The sequence below is a fragment of the Cnephaeus nilssonii genome (genome assembly GCF_951640355.1).
Source record: "Cnephaeus nilssonii genome assembly, chromosome: 11".
NCBI lineage: Eukaryota > Metazoa > Chordata > Mammalia > Chiroptera > Vespertilionidae > Cnephaeus > Cnephaeus nilssonii.
The window spans coordinates 44,601,363-44,623,472 of NC_137082.1; the positions used below are offsets into that span (position 1 = coordinate 44,601,363).

The 22,110-nt window shown below is 44.4% G+C and overlaps 1 protein-coding gene across 2 annotated transcripts in view; it reads left to right on the forward strand.

Moving 5' to 3' along the window:
• TNFRSF11A (TNF receptor superfamily member 11a) overlaps positions 1-22,110 on the forward strand; it is a 50,170-nt gene that overhangs the window by 16,982 nt on the left and 11,078 nt on the right. The window contains exons 2-9 of one of the 2 annotated variants that reach the window (XM_079784624.1): positions 3,985-4,066; positions 5,277-5,402; positions 9,610-9,753; positions 13,432-13,525; positions 14,866-14,960; positions 16,274-16,387; positions 17,719-17,771; positions 19,249-20,014. In XM_079784624.1, the coding sequence (XP_079640750.1) occupies positions 3,985-4,066; positions 5,277-5,402; positions 9,610-9,753; positions 13,432-13,525; positions 14,866-14,960; positions 16,274-16,387; positions 17,719-17,771; positions 19,249-20,014 (1,474 nt within the window). The remainder of the gene's footprint in view (positions 1-3,984; positions 4,067-5,276; positions 5,403-9,609; positions 9,754-13,431; positions 13,526-14,865; positions 14,961-16,273; positions 16,388-17,718; positions 17,772-19,248; positions 20,015-22,110) is intronic. The other variant, XM_079784625.1, reaches the window with a different exon arrangement.

A 22,110-nucleotide genomic window follows, 5' to 3' on the forward strand; every position in this document is an offset into this window, starting at 1 on the left:
CGAGAGGGTAGGTGGCCGACAGGATCACGCCGTTTCCCGAGAACTGCAGACGTGTGCTGAACCCCGCTGCTCCCCGGAGATTACTTCCATACCACTCAAGCAGGAGCATGCTTTTATCAATGACCGCCTTGCTGGAATTGCTGTCGATTACGAGGGCCACCACCTCACAGCCATTGGGAGCTTGGTCTTGGAGGATGGAGCCGGGTCCAAATTCTGAGCCATTGGAAGGGAAGGGCCCGAGGCCCAGGAGGGACGTGGGCAGCTTGGGGGCTCTCCCCAGCGGCTGGTGAGATGGTAGATATTGAACTAGAATTCCTTAGGGAAAACGAGGGGCCAGACTGGGAGGGGCTGAAGAACGTTCATTCATTCACAAACAAAAATGCCTTTCGGGGATACATGCGGCAGGCCTGCCAGGGAGACTGGCATGAATGAGATCCAGCACAGGATAACAGGAAGCTGAGCCAAGCAGGTGGGACTAAGGGACTTGGAATCTGGGAGTCAGGCAACAGAGCCAGTCTGGGCTACAGTATCGAGAGACAAGTCCCCAGGGGACCAGCAAAAGCAAGACAGGCCAGGGAGTCTGACCTGGATTCCCTGGTAGTCACAAACACAAGGACTGTGGTGTAGACAGCAAAGTGGGGAGCCTGTCCCAGGAGGTTCTGCACAGGATCTGGGTGAGCCCAGTAGCGGGTGGGCTTTGCATGCTGGGCGAGGCCTGGGGAGCTGCTCCTCCTCTAACAGAGGGTTCCTCTAGAGCGGGGCTCTGCTGTGGGGGGACAGAACGCTGGAAGCAGACAGTCAGGACCCAGTAGGAGAGAGGACCACGAGGGCACAGCCTCCTGGATGTGCAGGCACCTTCAGAGAATGTCCCACATTCTCTTTGTCCCCAAGCCATACGCCCTTAAATAGATCCATGTATGACTGCTGTTTTCTAAGTGGCATATTTATTGCCATTTTGAAAGCTGAAGGTGTACTGCAAAGTATAGAACGTCCCTGGAGAACAAAGTCAGGCTCTGTTTCAGCTGTCCCTTAGATTAGGTTAACACCGTGATTTTCTGCCTCCCACAGCCGATTTTCCCAGGAGCAAAATCGCTGCTGCTCCTTTAAAGACCTGTAATCCTATAGGTCTGTCTAGCAGACCTGTCAGTTTGGGGGTAAGGAAAATGCTCTGGAATTCAATAGCAGCAGCCATTGCACGACCACTGCTGAGCTGTGCCCCCTTTTCTGTTGTTATTAATTCTCACCCAAGGATATTTTTTGCATTGATTTTTAGAAAGATTGGAAGGGAGGAAGTCACAGAGACACACACATTGATGTGAGAGGGACACGTCGATTGGTTATCTCCTGCACAGGCCTCAGTCAGAGTGGGGAATAGAGCATGTGCCCTTGACGGGAATCGAACTGGAGACCCTTCAGTCCGTGGGTTGATGTTCTATCCACTGAGCCAAACTGGTGAGGGCAAGCTGTACCCTTTTGAAGACTGAGTTTCATGGTGTATGAATTGTATCTCCAATTTAGAAAAAGATGTGTCTAGGTAAAGCCTCAGTAAGCTTAGGAGACAGAAACGAATCCTAATGAGTAATCTGTGACAGTCTGGTTAGGAACTAGGACCTCTGGTCACCTCTGGAATCAGTGACTTCCCCATTTTTGCCGGGAGGTGAAAGCCTGGGTTAGACGGTGGGGGGTTTGAGTGAATCACAGCCACACTCCTAGGCTTGTAACGAGATTGTCCGCGTGCTCAGCAGGAACCAGGATCTGGAGCCCAGGACACGGCTAGCACCTGTGTTCCTGCGCAGCTGCTTCGGGGTAGCCCTGTACCAAATTCCCCTAAAAAGAACCTTTCTGCGTATGTTACACAGCGTGTGCGCTTATCTTACAGAGACTGTTGCAGCTCTCTTGTGGGTCAGACGCCATTGATAACCTTTCTCATCTGAAACACAGCCCAACCACATCGTTATCTCGTTTGCCTCTGTCATCAGCATTGCAGCAGGGTTCACATGCATCCTACCCGACAAATGTGCGCCAACCTCCTTCCCCTCTACCGCCGCGCCTCTGCTCCTCGCCCTCCCATGCGCGTGCATGACTGTGCTAGACACAGAAGGGGCACAGCAGCCCACAGAGAAACAGGTTCCTATAAAAGCAAAGAGAAAAAGAAACCAGAAAGGAGTGGTGCTGTGATTTCTGGTTCGTTATTCTTCCTCCTTCCCACTGGGCTCATGGTGCGGTCTTTGAGCCCCTGTCATGTGGTGATGCCTGGGGAGCATCCAGTTCATGTTGCCCAGTGTCCACAGGCATGTTAGCCAGGCCTAAGTCTGGATACAAGCTTTTTGGCACACATGGCTCATCCAAGGCTCCAGGAACATGTTTGACTTTCTCATAGACCTCAAAGTAACCATCCTGGACCCGTCCCTCCTGTAAGCCCTTTGCAGGGCCAGCGTGAGGTCAGAGAGGTCCCCACCCGCTCACTCAGCCGGCCTGGGTTTGCTGGTGCTCTCTCTATGGCAGTTCCTTCCATAAAGGTGGTATTTTGGGGATGTGTGGCTTCTAAACTATGTGATTTCTACACTTGCCATCCACGTGCAGAGGAAGTTCCCTGTGTCATTGTGCTCATCTCCCCCCAACTCTGCTGGCGTTCTCTACCCCACTCCACCCCACCCCATATGCCGTTTCAGACCTCAGTGCCTCTGTTTGAACTATTCATATTCTCTTAAGTCTTCTTTCCCTCTGTCCCTACCGCCACCTGCCAGTTCCCTTTCCCCCATCTGGCCGACTAGTATTTATCCTGCAAGACTAAATAATTGTAAAAAAAAAAAAAAAAAAGACTAAATAATTGTCACGTGCCTTAGGAAACCAGCCCCAGGCTTCAGGGACATAGGGCCATGGGCTTCCATCAGAGCACACCAGGGTATAAACTCCTGGAGGGCAAGTGTGTGACTTTGGATCCCTGGGCCCCGGAGGGGAACTTGACCCTGGTATGGCATCCTTTGGTGTCTCTTCAGCTGTTCAGTTTCACTGTTAATTTCTACATGATTGCCTGTCAGCGCGTGCTTTTTTTCTGACACCAAGTAAGCTGAAAAGAGGTTTTCTGCGGCACATTGATAAGAATCTCTGAGTGAATGTACGGGACTTGGCTTTTTGGTTTGTTTTACTTACAGGGCAGATTTGGAAATTAGCCTTTGTACTAGAATCAAACAGAAAGGAAGCAGAGACCCAAAAAGCGGTTCGCCGGGGTCCCTCAGCCAGCAGGCGGTCAGGCCTCCTCGCTCCCAGCCCACAGAGCTCCTGTCACAGCTTGGTGTCCCACTTTTTAATATTCTCTGCATGTTTAACATTTTAAAAGGTACGCAGGGTTAAACATCTTTTAGAAATCAGAGGTAGCTTATAAGACCAAATTTGAGATCCCCTTGTGTAATATACAAGGGTGGGCAAGAGTAGGTTTATATTGTGAGCACAAGAAACAGTTTATCTTGTATTATTAATTAATTGTTTTGTTATTTCCCATGCGAACAACTCTAAGTCTGCTTCTGCCCACCTGTACCTGCTAAGGGACCTCCTTGTGTCCTCCTACAGTTTATGATCAAAGCTGACTGAGCATGTCATCCATCATGTGACCCACAGACATGGGGCCAGTTTCCTATGTGGCTTGTCTACAGCAGTTGTCAGACTTCTGCATCCAGTTTGTCAGTTTTCCTTTCATTTCTCATATTGCCATGAGCATAACCAAAATACTTTTACATGCTTAAGTGGATTTTCATGCCAGGATCCGTTTGTTGTATATATTTTTGGGGGAAATGGGCTAGAATAGGAAAGTGACTTTTGGGAGGGGTTAATAATATTACATTAAGCAGTCTCAGGACGGCTGATGGTGTTTTCTTATGCTTTTCCAAAACGTAGTTTGATGATTCATTTTGTTGTTTGTTTGTTTGTTTGCTTTATTCAGGAAGAACTTGTGCATAACCCCTGCCTGGTGTCATTTTCTTTCAGGTGACTTTTCAGATCACCCCTCCGTGTGCCAGCGAGAGGCACTATGAGCGTTTTGGACGGTGCTGTAACAAATGTGAGCCAGGTCTGTACTTCTGAGCCACCTTTCATCGCCCCTCGGGAGTAAAAGGGAATTTTTTTTTTTTTTAATCTAAGGAATGATTTCTATCTGCCAGATGAAAAAAGAAATTGGATGGACTTTTTATGGTAATGGCAGGTGGTAATGTCTGTCACTCTGAAGACAAAATCCTTTCTTTCAGAAGATAAAATCACTTAAAAATGAAAAGCAATTTCATAAGCTGGTACTTCATTCATGCTGGAATGCTATTTTCCAAAACACTATTTCTTGAGGAAAAAAGAAGGCATCTAAAAGCATGTTTTAGCACTTTGTGATTCAAACTCTCAAAATAAGAAATTCACCTCTTATTGAAAAGTACTGTCACATTAAAAAATTGGGGGTGGCGGAGCCGTACCGGAATTGTTGCTGCTGAAATTGCCTACACCCTGTTACACCTTCTCCCCACATATATACCTGCCGAGGAGCAGAAGGTGGGCTGGTGACAACGACTGCCCCAAACTTGTTCTGCCAGAATGTGGCCACACATCTCTATAGCCCCAATGAACTCCCAAGTCCACGGGGTCCCATTCACTCATTGCTCTGGGGAGGAGACACCTCTCTGAGGAAAAGGTAGTTAACAAGACCCTCGAGCATGTCAAACTCGTGGCCGGGGCATGTGGCCTGCCAGCCACAAGTTTGACATGCTTGCGTAGATATCTCAGCTACAAATATTTCTTGGATGTGCAGAACCAAGATCCAGCATGTGTGTGTGTGTGTGTGTGTGTGTGTGTATGTGTGTGTGTGTGTGTGTGTGTGTGGTGTGTGTGGTGTGTGTCCAGATTGACAGTAGGTGACATTCTGAAGATAGGAGGGAAGGGATGAAATGAAACCCCTCATGCTTAGCCCCCAGGGAACCCCTCCAGTTCTACAGGCCCCAGTTTGAAAACCCTTGTTCTTTACCTTACTCGGCAGAGGTTCGGGGTGGAAAGAATGATCTTTCCCATGGAAGAACTAAAAGACCCCTGTGACCACAGGCTCAGCAGCCCAAAGAGGCTATTTCAGCCAGCTGGGAGCCCGAGGAGCGTCATTGGGAGATGTGGCCCTGTCTCCTGTATCACACTGTCTCTGGGGGACTTCCTGGGACCGTGGTCATGTAAATGGTCCAGTAAATTGGTGCATTTTTGCTGTTTTCTTTTTGGGATCTTTCTGATTAGTGTATTTCCCCTTCTAATTTAAGGAACGTACATGTCTGCCAAATGCACTACTACCTCGGAAAGTGTCTGTCTGCCCTGCGGCAGGGATGAATATTTGGACACCTGGAATGAAGAAGACAAATGCTTGCTGCATAAAGTCTGCGATACAGGTGAGCCAGTCATGTCAGCAGGAAGTGGGGATAATGGTATTTTCAGATTCAGCGGTGCTGCGTCTTTGGGGGACAGAGTCTGACCACAGCAGGATGGGCTTCAGCTCCCAGGAGCGCCGTGTTAAAATTCTTCTCTGAGAACTTTTGTTCTGGACTATGTTTGTGTTGCAGTTTAATCATGGAACACATCTTAGAGTTGACAGAATATTTCCCCAGTGTTTCCATGTGTGTTGTGTTATTTAATCCTCACAAAAACCCCTGTGAGGTAACCACATGATCCCATTTTGAAGATGAAGAAAATTGAGACTAATAGAGGTTAAATGACTTCAAGGTTATCCAGTGCGAAGCAGGACTCCACGTCAGGTCTTCGGACTCTCGAGTCTTCTTCCTAAATGATAAATGTCCTATTAACTTGACAGTTTGATCTCTTTATCAGTCTGCTGTGGGTTTTTTTGCCTCAATTTTTTTAAAATTATAGTTTATTTTCAGGAATCGGGATCAAAATATGCCTCTTAAGTCTCAACCTACAGGTTCCTTTCCTTCCTCTTTTTCCCTTTCCCATTCAGTTTATCTGGGAGAAATCCTGTTGTCCATCCTGTGGTTCCCACAGCCTGGCTGCTGCTGGTTGCACCTCCTTGGTGCCATTTAGCCTTTTCTTTCGTCTCCTTCATTTCTTATAAAGTGGTTGTGAGATCTAGAAGGCTGCTCAGATTCTGATTTGTTTTGTTTTGTTTTGTTTTGTTTTTGGCAAAACTCCTTTGTAGTTGGTATGATGTAGTTATGTCAGGAACCATGTAACAGCTGCTTTTCTCTCTGTATGTGATATTAGCAGCTATTGACAATCACGGCCTAGGTCCATTTTCATTAGGCAGTGATCCAGTTCTATCATTCCTTCATTTCTTAGCTGGGATGCTTTGTAAAGGGAAATTCCCCCCATCAATGATTCATTACCCCGAAGTACACTATGTACAGGAAAGGCGGAATGAATGCTGCAACTTTGTTTACCACTCTTCAAAACAGTGACTTGAACCCTAACTGGTTTGGCTCAGTGGATAGAGTGTTGGCCTGCAGACTCAAGGGTCCCAGGTTTGATTCCAGTCAAGGGCATGTACCTTGGTTGTGGGCACATACCCAGTAAGGAGTGTGCAAGAGGCAGCTGATCGATGTTTCTCTCTCATCGATGTTTCTAACTCTCTATCTCTCTCCCTTCCACTCTGTAAAAAATCAATAAAATATATTTAAAAAACACACACAAAAAAAAAAAAAACACAGTGACTTGATCATCCAGCTTTCTCCAAAGGATTTGCGTGAATATTATGAACTCATGAATTTAGACATATCTGAGGTGTCTCAGTCTACTGCAGTTATTCGTTTTCCTGGTGCTCAGCTCATCCCACCTCCCGGTGGCCCCACCTTTGGTACAACCCCAGGTATCGTGACGAGCTCCCTTGCTTCCTGGCTCACGTTGGGACACTTCCTGCCCTGTCCTTGGAACCAGTCATTTCTCCAGGAATTCCTGATCACTTTCTGCAGAACATCTTATTTAGAGACCTTGACCTGGGTGCTATGGAGGCTCATTGGTTCTGGATTGATTCTTATGTGTAGGTTTTTCTCTTTCCCAGTGGAAAGAACTAGGAAATAAATATTTTTTAAAACCGTAATTTTCCTAATGTGTTAAGAGACAGCTGGCAGGTTTTGTTTGGAGACGGTAACATGGAAACTCCACTGAGCAGAAGCATCTGATCAAGTCTCTTTTCTTTCCCACGACTTAGTAATGACCTTGACTCATTGCTGTCTCTTGGAAATAAAGAATCATCTGTCTACTGCCAAAACTGATTAAAGTGCAAAGCCTGGTTCGTTAAGATATTCAAGGATATGCCAGGCTTACATTCACTTGCATTTGAGTGGGATACTGGAATTAGAATTTTTCAAGGACGTGACAGTGTCCGTGTGTGTTCCAGGCATCATGCACATGTTTGTACACACTGGGCCTTGGTGCCGCTGAGCTGGCCTGGGCCTCAGAGAGTGGGACTGGAAGGGAATGGAGATTTCTCCAGGTTCACCATGCTTGGGCCCACGAATGGGGATAAGAAATGTGCTCCTTCCCTCCCCCCTTGCTAGCTGCCACTTAGTCAGTTAAGGAGGGACCAGGTTTCCCTGTTTCCTGTTTGTTTCTTTTCCCCATGGAACTCTGTTCTAGTTCGTTCAGGCTGTTATAGCAGAAATCCACAGACTGAGTGGCTTAAACAACTAAAATTTACATCTTCCAGTTCTGGACGCTGGAAGTCTGAGATCAGGGTGCCAGTATGGCTGGGTTCTTGGTGAGGGTCCTCTTCCTGGTTTCAAGACAGCAGCGTTCTTGTTGGGCCCTCTCATGTCTGAGAGCAGAGAGAGGAAGCAAGCTCTCTGTTGTCTTTCTTATTGAGGGCACCAATCCTATTCTTGAGGGCTCCACCCTCATGACTTAATCACCTTCCGAAGGCCCCACCTCCTAATGCCATCACATTGAGGGCTAAGAGTTCAATATAGGAATTTTGAGGGGACACAAACATCAGTCCATAACAAACTCCGAGAAGTGTTCAGGACTATACAGTACAAGGGCTGTTTGGACAATCCGGTGAGGTGTGTCCTACAGGGTGGAAGGGCTGTTTTAAGTAATGTTACTGTGCTGTGTCGTGTTTTTGTGCAGTTGAGTCTCACCATTCGGCGCATTTATGTTCTATACAAGCACCACAGACACTGAACTAGCAAATACTGAACTGCCGTTCCCAGGAGAAATACAGGTTCCTGTGAGCCTCTGGTCACAGCGTTTTTGTCAACTGATCAACATATACCCTTGTTTTATGTGCGTTTCTGTTTAAGGACACTTTATGTAATAAATAAACTCATTAACATTAGACTCACAACCAAGAGCGCTGTAACTCATGCCTGAACCAAGTTTTTCTAACAAGTGTTTTGTCCATAAGACACATCGCAGCCTCCTCGGGCTTAGAAGCACTAGACAGCGCCTAAGCACTTGGAGGCCATTTTAAACAGTGAAATCACCAACAAAAAACACAAAAATGCCAAAAAATAGGACTCTAAAAAGACCCCTAAAAGAACACATGTTTCCAGTATGAGAGCTGAAACATTAAGGCAGAACGTGTTACCTTATTCACCCTCACCTGGCAGGTCCCCAGGGGCTGAAATTCCCACCCCCCCCCCCCCCACTCTGCAAAAGTGCCAGGGGTACTGATTTGGGGGCTACGATGACAGTTTAGCCAGCAGGTGAAACTGCAGACCTGAATCAGTGGCTAATGAGGATCAACTGTGTGTGAGCAGTCACCTCTCTCTCACAAAGACTGGACAGGCCCAGGAGATTGGGGTAACAGGAGGGCACTCTGCTGTGAGGTGTGAGAAAAGACAAATGTATTATTGTGGGAGAGACAAATTTCCAAGTATGTCTTCACGTCCCACCTCTCTACTCGTCCACTTAGCTAATCACACAGTGACCCCAGTCTTTGGACTCTGAATAATTGTGGCCCTGCAGGATCTCAGGAGGAACCCCTGATCTCCAGGAACCCCGTTCTTTTAGGTCCTATCTGGCATTGGTGTTAAGGCTATTTATCACATTTGAATTTACTAAAAATCGAGAGATTATGAAGTCCATTTCGCATTAGTAATCAGTGATCATAAACTTCCAGCCCTTAATCTTCCTACAAACATGAAAATTGACTTTTAAAAAGCCCCTCGAGCCGAAACCGGTTTGGCTCAGTGGATAGAGCGTCGGCCTGCGGACTCAAGGGTCCCAGGTTCGATTCCGGTCAAGGGCATGTACCTTGGTTGCGGGCACATCCCCAGTAGGGGGTGTGCAAGAGGCAGCTGGTCGATGTTTCTCTCTCATCGATGTTTCTAACTCTCTATCCCTCTCTCTTCCTCTCTGTAAAAAAACAATAAAATATATATTTAAAAAAATCTATATATAAAAAAAAGCCCCTCAACTCTCTTAATTATTGAGAGTGAAACGCCCCCCGGGATGTTTCAGTGCTGGCACAGGAAGCTGAGGGACTCCGGTGCTCCTGAAAGCCAGTGACCTGAATGCGTCAATGTCTGGGAGGAGGCCGGGCACTGCATTGGGGGAATTGGGAGGGGTGAGGGGCTGGCATGGGGTGCACCCCCACCCATGCATCCTCGAACTGCCTCACTGCCCTGTCTCTCTCGCCTGCAGGCAAGGCCCTGGTGGCGGTGGAGCCCGGCAACCGGACAGCCCCGCGGCGCTGCGCCTGCACGGCCGGCTACCACTGGAGCGAGGACTGTGACTGCTGCCGCCGCAACGCCGAGTGCGCGCCCGGCTTAGGCGCCCGGCACCCGGGTACGGGGGTTGCTTCCCGCGTCATCCGCTCTCACCAAGCCTTGCAATCACTTGGAGGCCAAAGCCGGTTCTGAGACGGCTTCCCTGCGTCGTTCACGCTCCGGGGAGCCAGGTGGCGCGGGAGGAGCTTGAGGGTCCCCTGAGAAGGGAGCCCCAGGTTTGGTTCTAACAAGGACCTGTGAGCGCCTGGCCCACGTGCTGGTCTCCAGGCTCCTCCGTCTGCGAAGCTTTATGCTCCCCGTTTAGGACAGAACCCGATAATGCAGGGGTCCTCCAACTGTTTAAAACACACACACACCAACAAATTTGTGCATCCGCTTAGCAGAATTTGGAAAAAATCATGCACTCCCTAGCATATTTTTAACTTGACAGCTCAAAATTTTTATTACGAATTTAAAGAGTTGCTAAGGATTTCGTTTCCAGGGAAAGATAGCAATAGTAACATATTCTAAAATTTTCAATGGAGTATCAACACCGTAATCTATTTTAAAATGCACTCATCGCCTCACCTGTGGGAAAGATATAGTTTCTTCCCCTCCTTTGATTTGTATTCATTTCACCTTCCCTGCAGAATTTTATCCTAATGTATTTTTATGCTTGGAGGGTTTTTGCTAATCACCTTTCATACTCTTTCAAATCCAAAATTATGCACCTATTTGAAATCTTAATTTTAAAAAACTTCTTGTGACTCGGGGTGCTAGGGGTTAAAAACACTTCTTCTGGACCAAATTGTTACTGCAGTTATTACACAATAGGTCAAGAATGGATACAAACTGCAGAATGATTGGAGGTGTTTTTTTTCCCAATTAGTTCATATCTTCCGGGTTGAATAAAATTTATTGCTAAAATGCAACAGAATTCAAGATCAATCCTGTTTCCACTAAGTGCTGAGAAACTTGTTCACATAAGTAGCTAAACAGCTAAGGAAGGACTCCCGTGACAGGAGTGTCCTCAACCCTATCAGCACTTTCTGAGTGACGCGTCCCAGATCACACAGTGATGTGACATCAAAGTTGTGTTTAACGATTGCTCAGTTAAGAACTCAACTCTGTCCTTCAGTTTTGTTGAAAGTAAATAAGTAGAAATAATCTTTGTGACTCAGAAAAGTGTTTCTTATCGTCACTACATCCTGACTTCTAGGAAGTATACCAAAGCAGTTTCTTTAAGATGTAACAACTTACTAGTATTTATACCCGTTAATCTTTCCCTTGGAGGCATTTTTTTTTAACCCAGAATACTTGGACAGGGTTAAGAGAATTAAAATATTATTCATTTCAGTTTATAATGAGGAAAATATCCGTCAGAGAATTTAACCGGCACAGTCAATCCTGAGTACCAAATATATCAAGTAAACCAGACAAGCTTTCTCTTAAAAAAGTCTGACTTGCTTTTTTAAAAATAAGTTTTTTATTTTTCAATTACAGTCAACATACAACATTACATTAGTTTCAGGTGTACAACAGTGAGCAGACATTTATATAACTTACAAAGTGATCATCCCCAAGTTGACTTGATTTTTCAGTTTTTGAAATGAATCTCCCTGTGACAGCCGGCTCCCTTCTGAATTCTGATTCTCAGACAAGGCCCGGAGCCTTTCTGCAAGTTTGTCACCTGCATGAAAAAAGGTGCTGTCCCCTTTTCCTCTTTATTCCTGACCGATGTTCTCTCCACCTTGCTCCTGTGGGAGTGGGTCATTCTTTGGCAATAGATGGAGGACAGAGGGGATGACATGGGTGAATGAAAATTTCCCTCCTGCCCTACCTTGCACTGTACAGCTGACCCTTGAACAACACAGGTTTGAACTGCACAGGTCCGCTTATATGCAGATTTGAAAAACTTACAGTATTGATAAGTACAGTACAGTGTTTATGATTTTTATTTTCTTCAGAACATTTTATTTTCTCTAGCTTATTAAAAGAATACAGTATATAATACATATAACCTACAAAATACATGTAAATTGTTAATGTTATCAGTAAAGCTTCTAGTCAACAGTAGGCTGTTAGTAGTTAAGTTTTGGGGGAGTCAAAAGTTATATGTAGATTTTTGACTGCAAAAAAAAGTTTGCTACTAAATTCCACATTGTTCAAGGGTCCATGATATTTGAATTGAGAACAAGTCCACCTGGTCCCAGTTACCCTGTTTCTATTGTCACACCTTTGTCCTTAGATAGGGAGAGACAGTACTGAGAGACTCTGGATGCAGGGGCTCTGCCTTCACCAGTATTTCCACTTGTTGCTCCGTTTGGCAACTCAGAGGTTTGGCACCGTCCTAGGACTTGGACTGGGTAAGAGTGTGCCTTCTCACAGGGACAGGGAACCTGCAGGATGCCCCCGGGCAGGTCAGTTACAAGGAACAGATGTGGAAGCCCAGTGTAGGGAAATCAATGAGCTTTAAGCTCTGCTGCCTTGTAGCCCCTTAAGAAGTCTCTTTGTTTTTTAAGGGTTGCTCTTCTAGAGTATGTTTATCTTTTTAAAAGCTGTTTGAATTTATGTGAGTTGACTAGATGTTAACTGGGCTTTTGTTACTATCATTTTAAGGCAAATCAAATAGGTTAAGTGGGGGAGGTATCCTACTTACTGAGGCAGATGCAGAAATCAAGAAGATACTTCCCACTTGACCCTGGAAAAAGAACATGTAATTTCTTATTTTAGTGTTTTATTCATGAAAGTAATCACAGAAGTGCTACTAATTTCAAGAGTAATTTGTGGTTTTGGTGCAAGTCAATTGCGTGATCATGATACCACACGGTAGTCGATGTTCTTTATTGGAATTCCCAAAGGTCTACACATGTCAGCAGCTAATAGACATAGGAAATCTGAGACATTTCCTATTTTAATAATATAGTTTGCGTGGAATATGAGAGTGCTGAAGAAAGCTTACTAAGCAGGATCAATTCCTGCTTTCAGTGCTGTGGCTTAAGGCAGGGGTCCAAAATCCATCCCACCACTTGTGTTTGTGTAAATAGTCTTACTGGAACACAGCCACATCCCACATCCTTTTTTTTTTTTTTTTAACATATTGCCTATGACTGCTTTCATGCTACAAGTATTTGCAGCAGAGACCAGAGGGCCTGCAAAAGATATTTACCATAAGGTCTTTTATAGAAAAAGTTTGCTACCTGCCCTTGGTTTCATAGAAAGAGAACTGTAGGAGTTTTTTTTTGTTTGGGTTTGTTTGTTTTTTTAAGAAAACTGTTGTCACTCCCAAGCTTGAACTGGTGAGATTAAGCTGGTCAGAGAGGTCAGGTCAAGAAGTTGTCCTTACAAGCGATAAGAGGACTGCCACTCTCTGTGGATCAAGGTTAATATAAGTCCAAAAGGCTGAAAGGGGAGATCAGGCAGGTGCTTGGTTAAAGCAGGTAGACAGCAGGCTCCCCGGCTAGGAAACAGAGTATTAGTGACCAGGACAGTGGTTCTCAACAGCAAAGGGTCAGGACCTAACTCAGATACTGGCATTAGTGGCCTGACACAGGGTTATCCTGAACGTAATAACCCTGAACCTACTGCTGGGATGGAGGGCCCTCCAAAGCCTGTGGGGGCTGAAGCAATGAGCCACAGGCAGCGAGGGCTGGGAGCGGTGGGGAGGTGAGAGGCAGAGGGACCACCATCCTGGCCGATATCTAAGTGTCCTTGTTTGGCTTTGTTTTTTCTGTTTGTCCTTTTGTTTTTTTGACAGTGCAGCTCAACAAAGACACGGTGTGCGAGCCCTGCCTTGTAGGCTATTTCTCCGACGCCTTTTCTTCCACAGAAAAATGCAAACCCTGGACCAAGTAAGTGACAACGAAGGAGCCCAGGCAGTGTGTTGATTTTAAGCAACTCAACCGCCACGGTCTCATCGGGGTTGGACACAGACTGTTTGAGTTTGGTGAGGCTTCCCCTCAAAGCCACATTCAAAATGGGAAAAGCCTGTCAGTTCAGTGTGGGCAAAATAAACCCGTCCAACCAGCCTTCAACCTGGTGTGACAGACACATGCCTTACTTTGTAGATTCAGTTTGGCTTAATCTTCGACTTAGAGTTTCAGCCTCCTTTTCTAACCTTATGTAGTTGAAAATGATTGATGACACTTGTTATCATTCACTCATGACCCTCCCATACACACACACTTCTCCCAACACTACTGCTTTATTGTCCAGAGATGTGTGTATGTGCATAAAGAAGCCTCCTGTTTACATAAATGTTCGCATACTGTAAACACCATGGTTGTTTTTTTCACATAATATATCTTGAAGGAAGCTCATTTCATATTAGTTCACTTAGATCTTCATGGCTTTTTATAGATGCGTAATATTTCATTGTAGAGATGTGCCATAACTGAGTTAGTAAGTTCCCTAGTGATAGTCATTTAGGTTGTTTTCAGTCTTGTGCAGTAATTAATTGTTTTGAATGAATCACCTCATATATACTATTTCACACTTATGTTAGTATATCTATAGTGGAACCTGGGTCCTTTCATTACATAATGATTCTTTCAGTTCCCAATATATGAATTCTCATTAAATATTTATTTTCTAATCCACTTATCCAAGTTTTATGTTGAGAAGATTTTCTGTGTTTTGAACTTCTAAAGAGCATTCATCAAAAGTTTATCACTTAGTGCCCATCCAGTGTGATTCAGTGGCTGAGCATCAGTCCATGTACCAAGAGTTTTCTGGTTTGATTCATGGTCCGGCATATGCCCAGTTTTTAGGCTCGATCCTCAGAAGGGAGTGTGCAGGAGGCAGCCAATTGATGTCTCTCTCTCATCGACTTTTCTATCTGTCTCTTCCTCTCCCTCCCTCTCTCTCTAAAACCAATAAGGACTTTTTTTAAAAAAAAGTTTATCCCCTGGCAATTGAAGCATTTAGAATCTCTTATACTACAGACACCAATCTACTGTCTTTTGGGCCATACTCTCAGGGTAGTTCTTAGAAAACATGGCAGCATTTACTTTTGTTCATTCATTCGTCTTCCTGGATGATGTGTGGACAGGCACTGGGGATCCAAATGCCCAGAAAGACCTGGGTTCCTCTCATGAAGGAGCTAGCAGTCTAGTGGATTAGAGCCTTTTGTATATTTTCTTGAAAAACAAGAATATAAAATGGAAGCATTTAACTCCCTTTGCCCCCACAGCTGTACCAGTCTTGGACAGATGGAAGCACATCATGGGACCGATAAATCAGACGTGGTCTGTAGTTATTCTCTGCCGTCTACAGAACTACCAAATGGTATGTTTATTTTTTTACTTTTTATTTAATTTATTGGGGTGACACTGGTTAACAAAATTACACAGGTTTCAGGTGCACAATTCCACAACACATCAGCTGTACACTGTATTATTGTGTGTTCACTATCCCAAGTCAAGTATCTTTCCGTCACCATTTATCCTACCCTCTTCTATCCCCCTCCCCCAAATGCTATGCTTAAAAACAGATGTGCCCCGATCTAGTCAGCTCTTATAGATTTCCCCCAGATTACCTGCCATATCCGGAGGGCTCATCTCTCCCTTTCCATCTCATCCCATCCACGGTTAGGTTAGTATTTCATTTTTGTCAGTATTTTAATTCTAGATATGTTGTTTACATGATAATATTTTACTCTGGAATGGAGAACTAAGAATGTTTTTATATATAAAAATAAGAAAAGAAAACTGAGCTGCAAACATAAATTAAAATGCCCAAATATAGTAGGCTGGTGGTGGTCACAGTTTTGGTCACCAACCAGAGTTAGCAACTTGTTGGATTATAGCTATCATTTGTAGATCAAATTAATCTTGAGAATGGTGTCAAAGAGTGATAGAAAGTGACAGTTAATGGTGGCTGCTGTTTTTGCAGGTGAGTGAGACAGTTGGAGGTGGGTCCAGATATCACAGCACATGGGATGGCATACGTGTAAAGAAGGCCTTTCTAATGAGGCAAGAGGACCTGGGCCACAGAAGAACAGGGTTAATGAACTTTGATTAAGAAAATCGGGGGTTTAGATTTGACATTTGAGGAGATAGAAGATGGTGACTGAAGATGCCAGCGTTAAGGTTCTGGATATGGAGCTACCCAGTCAGAGCAGCATTTTTAAAAGACCATTTTTTGAAGATAATACTAAAAATAACCGAAGGAATAAAAATGACAACCCTGGGGCCGTGTGGTTATTTGGAAAGAGGTATGATAAGGGGCTTCCTTTTGCCTAGGAGGCTGGTACCCTGGAGAGACTGAAGTGTCCATAGGTGAGCAAAGATGGAGCTGGATGGCCTGGTAAACAGGATCTGAGTTGTTCTGAAGTAGAAACATTTGTACAGATGATGTGTCGTGGACTGGCCTCACTGGAGTGATGTAGGACCGTGGGACCGGGTCATGTTGGTGACTCCACCCTTTGGAACAAGAGTGCTCCATGACAAACCTGCAGTCAGGGTCGTGGCCTTCATACTTCTCTTATTCCATACCAGCAGCCTTGATTCTGGGCCTTGATGTAAAGGGTTTTGTTTTTGAGCTTAGAGACAAAAATGAAATCACCTTTAATACCATTTTTCAATCTTTTTCTGATACAGAGCCCCAGATTTTCTTGCCCAGTTTGATCATCCTGCTTCTCTTCGTATCTGTGGCATTAGTTGCTGCTGTCATCTCTGGTGTTTACTACAGGAAAAAAGGGAAAGCACTAACAGGTATGGTGTCTATGGGGGATTTTGAAAATGAATCTTAAAAATAGATACATTTCAAGGTATATGCTTTGGAAGATGTGTATGTTGCCTATTGACTCCATCCAGCGATCTGCTTAAAGTAAGTGCCTTGAGGTGGTTGTGCTTAAACTAAGATCAAATACCCTTTATGCCTAATTCATTGTTCTCTGGCAAAACAAATAAAATCCATTGTGCTTATTTATGTATAAGTAAACACAAATACTCTAGGAGAAAGATTGTCATAGTAGTTATGATTATTATCTCTGTGCACAAATATTTTGGCGCCAGTTGTAATTGTCTACAAAGAAAGAGTTGCAATTTTCCTTTTATTTGGAGTACCCTTATTTTTATGTAATTTTATAATAATGGAATAATGATGATGATGATAGCACTAACTGACATATATTGAATATTTATTCAGTAAATGCATACACTGCTGTATGCATTTTACATGTACTAACTAAATCTCCCCAACAGCACTATGAAGTAGGCACTGTTATTTCCCGTGTTTCATGATAAGGAAACAGAGAAGTTAAATAAACTTGGCAAGGCCACATCATGGGTGCCATTAGCTATGATTATGACTTGATTATCTTCTTATGGAGAATTTACAACCCATGAATTCAACATTAGAATTCAGTGGAGGTGGAATAAAATTTTATCTTTGCATGATATAATTTCATAGTATTTTTTTTAATTCATGGATTTGACTTTTTAAATTTTATCATGTCTATTTTAAAAAGTTGACGGGGATATAATTTGTATATACCACAGAACATATTCTTCTCTTCTGAGAAGCAACAGAGTATAGTGGGAAAAGATTTCGGGCCTGCTGGAACTCAGTGGGGTCTGCCGCAGCCTTCCAACATGCACCTGACTTTTAGTGTACGTATATTTGAGCTGGTTCACTGGAAAGTCAGTCTCCTAGACCCACGTTGTCTCCTTTCCCCTACAATGCCCAGCCTAGGCCCTATAGTCAAAGATTAATTGCTAAGGGTCTGAGAGTGTCTGTCGTCCTAGCAGCAGCTCTGATACCCTCGAATGTGCCCGAAGATATTCAATGGAACATTAGTATATCATATTTGGCTTTGCATGGATCAGAAAGTTTTGTTTTTGATGGAGCAGGATGGGTAAGATGTCTTTATAGTGTTTAAAAGGTTGATTTTCTTTTGAATGTTTTCACTCTCAAGAAGTCTCTCTGAAAAACTTACAGAGGGTTATGTATAAAGATAATACGGAACTGACATAGTAGTCAGTGATATTGAATTAGAAATAGGAAGCAATATGAAGATCTTATCTTTGCTTTGTTTTTCCAGCTAATTTGTGGCGCTGGGTCAACGAGACATGTGGCCGCCTAAGTGGAAATAAGGTAAATTTAAAAGTCTTAAGTCCTCCTTGTAGTACTTTTAACAATTAGGCTGAGATAGTTCTTAGTCAAATATTGAGCCCCATTGTGTTAAGAGGAACTTTCTTGAGGGGTTGGGACCCCGAATCCCAGGGCTGATCCCCACAGAATAACCCAAAGCCCAGGTCAGTACTCTTCCTAAATGCTGCTTTCTTTGTATTGCATTCCATTTCTGTCACCTCTGTGCACAGATATTAATTATATTCTCTTTAGTGCCAATCATAATTGCCTATTACAGATTCCAGAAGAAAAGAGCTTCCATTTTCTTTTACTTTGCAGTTAGTTATTTTGATAACTATTAATTTTGATATCATTTCAAAATTACAGAGAAGCAATGAGAATAGTACAAAGAACTTCCACATACCCTATTCTCAGGTCTACCAGTTGTTTAAACATATTGCTATATTATTTGTGCTCTCTTTTAAAAAAATATTTTTTATTGATTTCAGAGAGGAAGGGAGAAGGAGAGAGAGATAGAAACATCAATGATGAGAGAGAATTATTGATCGGCTGCCTCCTGCACACTCCACATTGGAGACTGAGCCTGCAACTGGGGCATATTCCCTGATGGGGAATTAAACTGTGACCTCCTGATTCATAGGTCAACACTCAACCACTGAGCCATTCTGGCCGGGCTGTGCTCTCTATGTGTGTATCTGTGTATGTATATGTTTTTTCTTGAACCATTTTAGAGTGAATTGTGCTCCAGTATCCTTAAATACATCATTGTGAATTTCTTAAGAATAAGGACATTCTTTTATATAACCAGAGTTCATTTATCAAAATCAAGAAATTCAATAGTGGTACAGTACTATTATCAAACCCACATTTGATATTGAAATTTCACTAGTTATCTCACTATGTCCTTTAGATCTATTTTCTTAGGTATAAAAATGTATAAATTTTAAACCACGACGAGCTCATACTGATTTCTCCAGTCCCAGCAGCACTTTCTGACTTTCCTTGTTCCATTGAATCATGTGTTCTCCAACAGCAGGAAACCTGCCTCCTATTATTCTCAATTCCAGAATACATAGAAAGTACTTTCAATTACTAAACCCTACCACAGCAAAAACAGAGCAACTGAGTTCAGTATTTCCTTAGAGGGTTTTGTGTTTTGTTTTGTTTTGTTTTTTTAATTTAGATTGAGAGTCTATAGTCAAAATTCCGTGTTGTGGAGTTATTTGGGTTGACTCCTGCCCTTGTTTCAACATGAACATGGCTATTCATGTGAAATGCTGTAAGATTTCACTTGTGGCTGGTTGCATTCTATGTTAGGGCTCTTCCCCACTCTGTAATTTTAAATAACACGAATTGCTACATAGTGAGTGTTCCACCTGTTCTTGTTACCATGGAAATAAGCCCCATTTTCGGCAGTGTTTAGCAGAACCCAGTTCTGATAGCTGAGGATCAATCCTTCTGCCTCCCGAATGTCACTCAGCAGGAACCCCCAGGGAGCAGTTTTAGCCGCACTCCTCTGGAAGCCTCGAGTCAGCGGGAACTTTGCGACGGGGTCTTGCTGCTGACCCTGGAAGAGAAGATGTTTTCAGAGGACCTGTGCTGTCGGGTCGGAGCGGGGGTCTGCGGGGGCGCGTGTGCAGGCTGCGCCCAGGCAGAAGACACCAGGATGCTCACCTTGGTCAGCGAGGTGGAGGGCGACTCCTTCAAGCAGATTCCCACGGAAGACGAGTACGTGGACCGGCCGCCCCAGGCCCCAGACTCCTTGCTGTGCCTCACTGGGGGGCCGGGAAGCAGATCCACACCCCCTTTCCCGGAGCCCCTGGAGGTGGGGGAGGATGACAGTTTAAGCCAGGCCTTCACCGGAACAGAGAGCCTGCCCGATTCTGAAAGCTGCAATTTGGCCGAGCCCCCGTGCAGGACCGATTGGGTTCCCATGTCCTCCGAAAAGTACTTGCAAAAAGAAGTGGAGGGCGGCACCTGTCCCCACTGGGCGGCCTCCACCTCGGCAGATGGCTGTGCAGGCTGCGGGAACCCTTCTGGGGAGGACCGGGAGCCCTTTCTGGATTCCCCAAAAAGTGGACCCTTGCCCCAATGCGCCTACGGCATGGGCCTTCCGCCTGAAGAAGCAGCTGAAGAGGCGGAGGGCGGAGGCCAGCCCTGGGAGGAGGCTGATGTGCGGCCTCCCGGCTCCAGCAGGGGAGGCCCTGGGGCTGGGAGCCCCTCCAGTGAGCAGCCGCCTGCGTCTGGTAAGTGGCTCTCTTGGTCTCTCCCTTCTGAGCAAAAAGGCCTGTTCATGGGATTGGGGGTGAGTGTCACCGATCATTCAGGGAGAAGCAAAGCCGACATGGGAAAAAGTCAGCTCTCCCATTTTCTTTGTGAAGACTACTAGTATTCACAGGATGGGTTGTGTTTCAGGCCGGGGGGTTGGGTTTGTGAACTAGGCCACTGTCCTGTGACTTGATGCTGTCTCTGCATTTCTATATGTCCCTTTTGTGCTCGGGCCTCTCGTGATGGGATTAGACCTCAAAGTCCAGCCTTGACCCCTGAAGTCAACATTGACCTCAGGCCTGGCTGACAGCTAGGCATTCCCTCAGATTTCTCGTTTTGTTGTTGTTTTAAAGCAACCTAGGTCTCAAATCACCTCCCACAGAAGCTCTTATAAGTTTCAGGAGAACAAACAAAATTGTGTAGTTAATCCTTCATTAATTAATATTTATTGAGAGTAGCTTGTTGGTTCTATACCAGGTTAACGAAGCAGTAAAGTGTTCTTTAATGCTTTCTGTGAGGAATTCTGTAACCACCACATATAATATATTGATGGCACCTGGAGAATAATTTTACAATTAAAAATCATTATAGAGATTTATTATGTACATTTACTGCACCACTGTTTGGGCGTGAATAAACCCACCAATTATATTAAAAGATTTTTGGTGTTTTTTTTTTCTGGAGGGGAAAACACCCTCTGTCTTATTATGTAGTTACAAGGAATCATGCTGCGTGGTGAGGGCTCCCTCTCACTCAACATGTGTGTGGGGGTGAGAGTAGGGAGTGTCAGGGATCTCTTTGAGAATCTTCTGGAAGCTATAGACACTCTCCAGAAAAATGAATATATGGATATATACTATTTAAGGGGCTGCGCAGAATCCTCTGACCCTGTCCCCCTAAAGCCCCCCCAAAAAGCCCATCCATGGACTACCTTGACCCTGGGCTGTTTTTTCTTTTTCTTTCCGACCCCTTTATTTACTACAAGTGGTGCTAGCAGCCGGTCTTTGAATTATTTCATAACCCTGGATAGTTCAATCCCTGCCCTAAACACAGAGACCACGCTGATGATGCCCCTGGCTTATTTGGGAGAAGAGTGTACTTGAATCTGCTTTCTAAGTTTTGTGGTTTTGCTACAACTACATAAATTCACTGATGTGTAAACTCTATAATATCAATTCTCAGTCAGACCCAGAGGAGGGCTATTTTTCAAAGAACTGATGTGTTTCTCCTTCAGAACACCTCCACAGTTTTAAAAGATTTTCAGGACTTTCCATTACTAAAAGTTCAGTTCTATTGTTCTGTTTTTGTGGTGGTTGTTTTTTGTTAATCCTCACCTGAGGATATTTTTCCATTGATGTTTAGAGAGAATGGAAGGAAGGGGGAGAGACAGAGAGAGGGAAACCACAATGTGAGAGAGACACATTGATTGGTTGTCTCCTCTACACGCCCCGACTGGGGCTGGAGACTGAGTATGCAATCGAATGTGTCCTTGACCAGAGTTGAACCTAGGGCCCTTCAGTCCACTAAGCCAAACAGGCTAGGGCTATTCTGTTTCTTTTTAGTAGTGACTTTTCTTCCCATTGAACAGTAGTGTTGGGGGCTGAGGAGACTGGGGAGGCAGAAGCTCAGCAAAGCAGAGGCCATGGCTTAGTAACACTGCCAGGGGCAGACGGATTTTTCAATTGGTGACACCAGGAAGGTGATGTTGGCCAGTGTCAAAATCATCGACAGTTCCTGGAAGAACAGTGCTGGCCATGTTTAAGGAGATACTTTTTTTTTCTCAGTGTCATGAAACCCAAAGCCAGATCTGTGTTCTCCCTTGACATAAAGAGTTAAAACGGTGCCCTCATTTCGTTTTCGTTATCTTTCATTTCTCCAGCTTTAAACATATAGGCATGGAGGAAAGGGAAAGAAAAAGTGTGTCATCAACTAAGTTGTGTTAATTTCCAAAGAGCTTATGTTGCTTTTTCTGTCCTGTCTGGTGCTTAGTCGTGCAACACATCCGTAGAGATGCTGCCTGTGGATGCCAGCAAGCAGGCCAAGTTCATTTTTGCCTGAGGAGCAGCAGCAGCCA